Source organism: Aristolochia californica, unplaced genomic scaffold, assembly GCF_029961685.1.
Source record: "Aristolochia californica isolate CCGP_79_NKW_82.1479 unplaced genomic scaffold, dmAriCali1.0.hap1 SCAF_2, whole genome shotgun sequence".
NCBI lineage: Eukaryota > Viridiplantae > Streptophyta > Magnoliopsida > Piperales > Aristolochiaceae > Aristolochia > Aristolochia californica.
This window is the reverse complement of record NW_027181881.1, coordinates 36,549,067-36,559,498: the sequence shown is the minus strand read 5'-3', so window position 1 is coordinate 36,559,498 and position 10,432 is coordinate 36,549,067. Positions and strand designations below refer to the sequence as shown.

The following is a 10,432-nucleotide window of genomic DNA, read 5'->3' as shown; positions in this document are numbered from 1 at the left end:
ATTTTGACTTGGAAATTTGGCTTCCTAAGGTGGGCCCACCATCATCGGAGTCGGTGAGTCACTACACAAACACAAATATGTGAGTTACGAGTGGTGGGTCCGAACCTGTTGGGAATCTACAAATCAATATTTATAGCAATGGTGAAAGTGTCACTCACTGTGATACGAGTGGAAATTATCTAAAAGCCATCCGGCTTTCACGATCTGATATCGTGGACGAACAAGAGCCGTGAATTATTCTCAACCAACCGCATTTCCTTTTTGCTGAATTTCAGAAACCCGGGTTTGAGTTTTCAGAAACCCGGACCTAACCGGGGAACACAGAAGAAACTCAACTTTCTCCCGTGTTCGGTGTTGCTTCTGGGAAAGCTGCGGATTTTGCCACATTTGACTCACACCCTTCACATTGATCAAAGGCACAAAACTCAGAAAATGAAGCAGACTGGGAGGAAACGAGGATGAAAAGAAAAACGCCGAGGCCGGTGGAAGTAGCACCAGGTCGTCTTTTTCAACTCGGCTCACCCTTATATAAATCCGCGTAGACTCCTCCATCTTTCTCAGAATTTGATCGTCTCCCCGCAGTCCCACCTAATACAACAGAGAGAGAAAACAAGCCTGAAACAGAGAAAATCTACCTTTCTTCTCCCGTTTGTCTCCGGTTCCTGTCGAAGATTTCATTTCCCTGCTGCGACCAAAACAACACAAGGATCTTAGAGTAAGGAGACAATCATCATGGCTGGAGCCAAAGAAATTATGGGTTCTTCTCTGCTCGAGAAATCCAGTTTTGTTCCATCTTCGAGTTGTATGCTTTATCCCCATTACCAACGGAGGAAGCTGTGTGTTTCCCCAGCTTTAGGAAACAATCGGACCAAGGTCTATTTGAGGAAAGCATCCACCACTCCGATGGTGGTACTTAGCGAAAAGCTTGTGAAACCCATCACTGAGAAGCCTGTAAAATTCAAGGTTGGGGCCTTGGTGACCGTGAGGAAGAAGATCAAGGAAGATATTAAAGAAACTCTTGTGAAGCATTTGGATGCTTTGACCGACAAAATCGGGAGGAATGTCCTGTTGCAGCTTGTTAGTAGTGAAATTGACCCCAGTAAGTTCATTCTTCTTTCAGGGTTATCTTAGGCTTAATGCTTCTCTGCCTTTTTTGGTTGCACGAGTTTAAAGAATCTGTGCAAATTTGTACCGAAATTCTAGGACAGCTTCACGGCTTTCGTCTAAATTGACATACCCCTCTTGGTGTATAACTTTTTCTGTCTCGTCTACCGTTCATCTTCTTCTTCGAGTCCCAAAATACTCTTTTCGTTTCATCTTCGACATTCGTTCTTCCAATCTTAACTGGGACAAGCCGTTTCGATCTTACCTGTTCATTTTCTGTTATTTCTTATTTCGCGATGTTTCTGTTTCATGAAAAATTGAAGAATTGGTCTTCTTCTTCTGCCCGAGTCTTGATCATGCTGGATTTCATATATTATATAAACAGTCACGTTCATGCTTGCATCTGGTTATTCTTTTTTCTCATTAACCTCACTTCATTTTGTTTCTTCAATCTTTTTCTTTTGGGGGTTTCCCCCGCCAGCTTGCTGAGTTAATTGAAATGAAAATCCATTTCTTTTGTGAATTTATTTATTCAATTCGCTTTTTCTTTTAAAGGAACAAATAAACCAAAGAAGAGCAAAGGAGCCCCACTCGAGGGCTGGTTGGAGAATGCAAATACCCGAGCTGAAAGAGTTATGTATACGGCAGAATTTATGGTTGATTCAAGCTTCGGAGTCCCGGGGGCGATCACAGTGACCAACAAGCACCAGAAAGAATTTTTCCTGGAGAGTATAGTTATTGACGGATTTGCATGCGGCCCAGTTCATTTCACATGCAATTCCTGGGTTCAATCTAACAAAGATCATCCGGAGAAGAGAGTTTTCTTTACCAATAAGGTAATTCAGACACCTGTTCTCTGACCCAAAGCACTGCTAATCCTTCTGTTGACAAATGGAACTCGGTAAAAATATGAAGATAAAACCAATTCGCACAATTTTTCTTCTAAGTTGCTAGCTTTTAGACTCTGCTAGCTTGATCGTTCTACTGCTTTTATGAACTTCTGTGTAGTTAACAAGCGTCCTTCTCAGGCTATTTAACCGCACAGCCTTTGGCAAAAACCCTTCTTTTCAGTGCCATTTATGGTTCATACCGAGTAATAACGTGCCTGCTGTTTTTTTTTTTTTTTTCTTGGGGTGGTCTTGCAGCCGTATCTGCCCTCAGAGACGCCGGCGGGACTGAAAGAGCTGCGGCAGAAAGAGTTGAAAGATCTAAGGGGGGACGGCGTTGGCACGAGGAAGCTGTCTGATAGAATCTATGACTACGATATCTACAACGATTTGGGCAATCCCGACAAAGGAATTGAACTTACCAGGCCTAATCTTGGAGGGGAAGAGATTCCTTACCCGAGACGATGCAAAACCGGGCGTCCCCCAGCAGCCACTGGTGAGTTTTCTTTACCATAGGCGTAAACGATAATGGTTATCCGATTCGTTTTCCAGTTACAGAGTCGACCAACTAGAACTTAGAAGTAGGAATTTGAAGGGAAAGTTGAACTAACCAAACCTGCTTCCCTGTCACCGTGTTACAGACAAGCTAGCAGAGAGCAGAGTGGAGAAGCCGCATCCGATTTATGTGCCACGAGATGAAGCCTTCGAGGAATCGAAACAAACGACATTCGCGATGGGGAGGCTGAAGGCAGTGCTTCACAATCTAATACCATCTCTCATGACTTCCATCTCCGCCGAGAATCACAATTTTAAATGCTTCTCTGATATCGATCAACTATACAAAGAAGGCCTTTTACTCAAGCTGGGGTTGCACGAGAAGAAGCTCCCTTTGCCCAAGTTGGTTACCAAGATCCAAGAATCCAGCGAAAGCCTTCTCAGATATGACACTCCGAAGATCGTCTCCAGTAAGCAATCACTCGCAAACTTCCGAACCATGTTCATTTGAAATGGCGATTAGGGGTGTTTGGCTAATTTATAGTTCGATCATAATGTGCAGGGGATAAACTCGCATGGCTTCGTGACGACGAATTTGCTAGACAAACCTTGGCAGGAGTAAATCCCGTCAGCATCCAGAGGCTTGAGGTAAGCAAAGGCCGATTTAATTAGTTTTTCCTTCCATTCTCGTTCCTCTGATTGATCCAACTGAAGTTTCTATTTCCTGTTTCTTTTATCTCAGTCTTTCCCACCCGTAAGCAATCTCGATCCAACCACCTACGGCCCACCGGAATCGGCCATCCGAGAGGAACACATCTCTCCTCAGCTCGAAGGGATGACTGTAGATCAGGTTGGTATCCCATCTCATCTTTCTGTAAAAAACGAGAGAATTTTGACATTTCCTGCCGCCAAAACTTACGATGATTGCTGGGTAAAAACTTGCCAGGCATTGGACGAGAAGAAGCTGTACATTTTGGATCACCACGACGTGTACTTGCCCTTCATCGATCGAATTAACGCTCAGGATGGACGAAAGGCGTATGCGACTCGTACCTTGTTCTTCCTGACTCCTAAGGGTACCCTCAAGCCCATCGCAATCGAGCTCAGCCTTCCTCATATGTCGCAGGGATCTTCGTCGAAGCGGGTGCTGACCCCGCCTTCCGACGCGACCACATTCTGGATGTGGCAGATAGCCAAGGCCCACGTCTGCTCCAACGACGCAGGGGTCCACCAGCTGGTCCACCACTGGCTACGCACCCACGCCTGCATGGAGCCGTTCATCCTCTCCGCACACCGACACCTAAGCGCCATGCATCCCATCTTCAAGCTACTCGACCCCCACATGCGCTACAATCTTGTAATCAACGCCCTCGCCCGCCAGAGTCTCATCAACGCCGGTGGCGTCATCGAGTCGTGTTTCACCCCTGGTCAGTACTGCATGGAGATCAGCGCCGAGGCCTACCGTAATCATTGGCGATTTGACATGGAGGGCCTCCCCGCCGATCTCATCCGCCGTGGCATAGCTCTCCCAGACCCTTCCCAACCTCATGGTTTAAAGCTTCTCATCGACGACTACCCCTATGCCACCGACGGCCTGCTCATCTGGTCCGCCCTCCAGAACTGGGTCCGAACCTATGTCGGTACGTACTACCCTACACCGGCATCTGTGCAATCCGATGACGAGCTTCAGTCATGGTACCGGGAGTCCGTCGAGGTAGGTCACGCCGACAAGAGCGACGCCCCTTGGTGGCCCCAGCTCTCAGAACCCGAGGACCTCGTCTCCGTCCTCACCACGCTCATCTGGCTCGCCTCCGCCCAGCACGCTGCACTTAATTTCGGACAGTACCCCTACGGAGGATTCGTGCCCAACCGGCCTCCACTGATGCGGCGGCTGATCCCGGAGGAGAACGACCCGGAGTACCTCAACTTCATCCGCGACCCTCAGAGGTATTTCTTATGCGCGTTGCCAAGCTTGTTACAGGCAACCAAGTACATGGCGGTGGTGGATACACTCTCGACACATTCGCCGGACGAGGAGTACCTTGGGGAGAGAAACCAACCTTCTATTTGGTCCGGAGACGGTCGGGTGGTGGAGGCCTTCCACGAATTCGCGGCGGAGATCAGGAGGATTGAAGAGACGATTCAGAAGAGGAACGAGGACCCAACGCTGAGAAACAGATGTGGCGCCGGCGTGCTGCCCTACGAACTACTGGTGCCTAGTTCCGAGCCCGGAGTTACTTGCAGAGGAGTTCCAAACAGTGTATCTATCTGATATGAGTGAAAGGTCGATGCTTCGTTTGTTTTTTCGCCGGAAGACACTGCAACAGCTTCAATTCCGATGCAGGATCCACCACTTTTTTTGAGGGAGGATGCCTTGGGAGTGGTCTTCCAATGCCTTCTGAACACGTTATCAATTGATGTGATAACCGAGATGATACCAGAATAATCTTTTGTAAAATAGTGGTATGAATGTAAAAAGGTTAGTGTAGTGTATGAATCTAGTTGTATAAAAGAAATGTGACTTGGCCAGAAGCTCTTCCTATTAAAATAAGTCACTTTAGAACTTTTGATGATTCAAATGTCCAGTTCGTCAAAATTCAGTTAGACTTAAAGTCCAGACGTACTCATTGAGGGAAAGACACCGGAAAGTCTAAATATCTTAGGAAAAAACAATTCACATGTGTCATCCTATTGTTTCTATGTTGCCCCACACCTTAGGCCAACTTTTCTCTTTATTCATAATTAGGTCTGGATGTTGGCGAAGGTGTTCGTGTGCAAGCTCAACATCATCAAACAAGAGTGTTTGCCCACTTTGAGGCACTTCCTTTGATTCCATTCTAATATTAAGCCTAACAGATAATTGACTATAGGAAAAAAGAATAATCTTTTCTAAGTTAAATGATTTTAAACCCATGTTCATCATAGAAAAGGCTTGATAGGCAAGTCCACATTAGAGTGGTGGCTCTAAGAATGACCCTATCCAAAAAGATTGGCTTGCAACTAAGTGTGTCAATGATTTCCAAATCCAAATCAAACTCAAATCATTATTTAGTTTGTTGGATATCCAATATTCATCCATTAAGCTATTGCATCTTTATTGGATATCCAATAAACTTAATGGATTTTTATTGGATATCTAATAAATGTAATGGGTTCTTATTGGATATCAATAGGACATGTTGTAAAATCCAATAAATGAATCAACCTTTTGATTATATTTATAAAAAAATATTATAATAAAATTAAAATTATAAAAACAATTAAAATATTTATTTTAAACTTTATTAATATATCACATAAAATATAAAATCCAAAAACTAATTTCAACTATAAAATTATTATAAATAATTTAAATATGAAAATTTTTTAAGTTTATAAATATTCCATATAAAATATAATTATGTAAATAATTATTAGAAAATAATTGAAATTTTAAATTTTAAAAAAGCAATAAATATTTAAATTATTATAAATAATTTAAATTAAAAATATATAAAAATTATGAGTCCAGTTAGAATGTCGAGTTGGTCAAAATTCAGTTAGAATTCATACTCTCAACTTATAAGTCCAGATGTACTCATTGAGGGAAAGACTTGGGAAAGTCTAAACCTTTGAGGAAGAAACAATTCAAATTTGTCATCCTATTGTTTCTATGTTGCCCCACAAATTAGGCCAAATTTTTTCTTTATTCATAATTAGGTCTGGATGTTCGAGGAGGTGTGTGTGCAAGCTCAACATTATCAACAAGAGTGTTTCTCCACTTTGAGGCACTTCCTTTGATTCCATTCTATTATTAAGCCTAACGGATAGTTGACTATAGGAAAAAAGAATAATCTTTTCTAGGTTAAATGATTTTAAACCCATGTTCATTACAGAAAAGTCTTGATAATTTAGAATCATAGCCAGAGACTATGGCAAGTCCACATTACAGTGGTTGATCTAAGAATGACCCTATCCAATAAGATTGGCTTGCAACTAGGTGTGCCAATGATTTCCAAATCCAAATCAAACTCAAATCATTATTTAGTTTATTGGAAATCCAATATTCATCCAATAAGCTATTGCATCTTTATTGGATATCCAATAAACTTAATAGATTTTTATTGGATATTTAATAAATGTAATGGGTAGGGGTGGCATCGAACTGAGCCGGTTCGCTAGCGGCTCGAGCTCGGTTCTGTTTGATTTGATTTTCTGGATCTCGAACCGAGTTCGAGATCCAGATATGGCTCGTTTGAGTTAACAAGCCAAGCTCGACCAAATCATGATTCGGTTTGAAAGCTCACAAGTCGGCTTGTTAACGGGCTCTCGAGTCGCAAGATTGGGAGCAAGGGAGGGGGGTTGCCAAGCCCCTCCCTGTCCGCCTTTGTCGTCGATGACGACAGGTCCTCACCGACGCTCTGCTTGCACGAAAGGAAGGCATACCTTACCAAACCTTCCCCAAGGTAATTTTTATACCACTACTCCCCCCTCCCCTCCTGGCGTGAAGATGATTCCACACGTGTGAAAGTCAAACGTGTGAGATCATAAACCAGTGAAACCCCGCGCGAAAACGATTTCATGTGAGATCATAAACATGTAGAACAAAAAAAAAAAAAAAAAACTCTTTGTCCCTTCCTCATGGCCCATGAAGAAATTGAAAAGACATTTTAGTATAAATATGTTTCTAGAGGCTATTAGTGGTTTTTTCAAGAAATGTTGAAAGGATATTTTTAGTAGAAATATAGGGACTACTAGTGACTCGTGTTTTTTGGAAATATTTTTCTAATTAATAATTCTTATTAAAAAATCATATAATTTTCTAAGTAAGATTTTCCTGCCAAGATGGACTAGAAAATCGTATAGAAATTTTTTTGAATAAGTATTTGACAGTTGATGCTATAATACTTTTAGTTTGAAGCAATTTTCATAGAAATTTTGTGTTTGACATTTTATTTGATTAAAAATTTATCGATAAGTATAGTAATATATTAAATTAATTATTTATTTTTATTTATTTCCCTATAAGAGGTAATAAGAGGTCCATTTAACTTTCCTAAGAAAATTTTAAAATATTTCTTGTAATTTTCTAGTAAGTCTCTAATAGTAATAGGATTTTATTTAAAGGTTTTTTTTTTAAATATGTATCCTAGGAAAAACATTTCCATGAATAAAATTTTTCAATCAGGGGCACTAAGGAGGCCATAGTAAATTTATGGCCAGATTCAAAAATTACAAAATAAGCTAGACAACATTTGGGGTAAAAAGGATTAATATTGGTGGGTTCAATCCCGAACCTCCCCTATCATTCTTTTTTCTTTTAAATGTATGCCTAATTTTATAGATTATTTATTTGACATATATTTTATGTAGAATATTAGATGTATGTTAACCTCGAACTCGGTTAGAGCTCGAGCTTGAACTCAGTTAAAATTATTAGGCTCGAGCTCGATTACAATTTAAGGTTCGAGGTTAGGTCGGCTCGAGCTCGAGTTCGAAATCTTTAAATCAAACTCAACTCGAACATAGGAAGGTTTAGACTCAGCTGGATTCGATGCCACCCTTATGCCCAATTTTAAGTAGAGGTCATGCCCAATTTTATGTCAAATGCATGCCCAATTTTATGTATAATGTATGTATAATTTTATATATAATTTCTTTGACATGTGTTTTTTAAAAAGTTTTAAATGAATGTTGGAGCTCGAGCTCAGCTCGAACTCGGTTAAAATTATTGGACTCGAGCTCGATAAAAATTTTAGGCTCGAGGCTAGGCTCGGCTCGCGCTCGAGTTTTAAATATTTAAATCAAGATCGGCTCGAACATATGTAGGTTCGGACTCGGCACGACTTGATGCCACCCCTAGACTAATGGATTCTTATTGGATATCAATAGGACATGTTGTAAAATCCAATAAATGAATCGACCTTTCGATTATAAAAAAACATTATAATAAATTTAAATTATAAAAATAATTAAAAATATTTATTTTAAACTATATGAATATATTACATAAAATATAAAATCCAAAAATTAATTTAAACTATAAAATTATTATAAATAATTTAAATATGAAAAATTTAAAGCTTATAAATATTCCATATAAAATATAAATTATGAAAAAAATAATTATTAGAAAAAAATTGAAATTTAAATTTTACAAAAGTAATTTATATTAAAAAAATTATAAATAATTTAAATTAAAAATATATAAAAATTATAAGTCTAGTTAGAATGTCGAGTTGGTCAAAATTCAATTAGAATTGATACTCTCAAGTTAGGTCCAGATGTACTCATTGAGGAAAAGACTTGGGAAAGTCTAAATATCTGAGAAAGAAATAATTCAAATTTGTCATCCTATTGTTTCTATGTTGCCCCACACCTTAGGCCAACTTTTCTCTTTGTTCATAATTAGGTCTGGATGTTGGAGAAGGTGTTTGTGTGCAAGCTCAACATCATCAACAAGAGTGTTTCTCCACTTTGAGGCACTTCCTTCGATTCCATTCTAATATTAAGTCTAGCAGGTTATACCCATGTTCATTACAAAAAAGGCTTGATAATTTAGAATCATAGCCAGAGACTTGGGCAAGTCCACATTACAGTGGTAGCTCTAAGAATGACCCCATCCAATAAGATTGGCTTGCAACTAAGTGTGCCAATGATTTCCAAATCCAAATCAAACTCAAATCATTATTTAGTTTATTGGATATCCAATATTCATCCAATGAGCTATTGCATCTTTATTGGATATCCAATAAACTTAATGGATTTTTATTGGATATCTAATAAATGTAATGGGTTCTTATTGGATATCAATAGGACATGTTGTAAAATCCAATAAATGAATCAACCTTTTGATTATACTCATAAAAAAACATTATAATAAAATTTAAATTATAAAAATAATTAAAAATATTTATTTTAAACTTTATTAATTTATCAATAAAATATAAAATCCAAAAAATAAATTTCAACTATAAAATTATTATAAATAATTTAGATATGAAAAATTTAAAGTTTATAAATATTACATAAAAAAATTAAATTATGAAAATAATTATTAGAAAATTATTGAAATTTAAAAATTTACAAAGAAATATATATTAAAATTATTATAAATAATTTAAATTTAAAATATATAAAAATTATTTTAATACACTAAATCCAAAACATTATATAGTTGACTTAAATTTGCATCTATTCCCTTAAATTTTGTTGTATAAGATAAAAATGTCATCTTAGTTCTGTTGGCCAAAGTGGCTTCTCAAGAGGAGAGTGAATTGAGAATTTCAAGCTAAAAATTAAGTAGTGCGTGTAATAAAAAATTATGCGATAAGGAAATTTCAAAGTAAAATAATCATGCACACACCATAGGAGATAAATAAATTTTTGCTATCGATATTCCCCTACTGGTTTTCACCACACAAAAACCTTTGCATGGGAAATTCCACTATTATTAAAAGCTCTAATAGTTGTAATTACATAAAGTGATTTTGGCTCTCTTCAAGCTATGTGTAGTTCAATACATTACTTTTTATAAAAAAAACTCAATCTCCCCAAGAGATTGGCTAGATTTATAGCTCTAGTTAGACCTTTCTATCGAGATTAAATAGGTTTTGGATGAACTTTTATCAAATGAAAATAAAAGAAAGGTAAACTTACACCAAACACTTCGAGAATACCTTCTCCTTGAGAGATCTAAGCTTCCACTTCTTTTGAGCACAATGTAGAGTGTGTAGGAGCTTGACTAGAATGAAATGCAAAAATAGGTGGAGGAAAGAAGAATGGTAATGCAATTGTGTAGCTCTCTTTGTTATGGGACATCCTGGTTATGGGCCTGGGTTAAATACCTATGTCTTTCGCTCCTAACAGGCCGGTCTTTTGGGTAGTACTGGCTAGGTGCTTAATATTGGTATCAGAGCCAACCGTGAGTTCAATTCCTGACAACGCTGCAGAGACTGGATTTAAAT

At 38.4% G+C, this 10,432-nt stretch overlaps 1 protein-coding gene across 1 annotated transcript; it reads left to right on the top strand.

Moving 5' to 3' along the window:
- The first annotated feature begins 399 nt into the window (after window positions 1-399).
- LOC137955484 (linoleate 13S-lipoxygenase 3-1, chloroplastic-like) lies at window positions 400-5,019 on the top strand. Its single transcript, XM_068802445.1, has 7 exons — window positions 400-1,099; window positions 1,660-1,940; window positions 2,250-2,487; window positions 2,633-2,956; window positions 3,049-3,134; window positions 3,229-3,336; window positions 3,433-5,019. The coding sequence occupies exons 1-7, from the start codon at window positions 733-735 to the stop codon at window positions 4,756-4,758; spliced, it is 2,730 nt and encodes a 909-aa protein (XP_068658546.1). The 5' UTR covers window positions 400-732; the 3' UTR covers window positions 4,759-5,019.
- The last annotated feature ends 5,413 nt before the right edge of the window (window positions 5,020-10,432 follow it).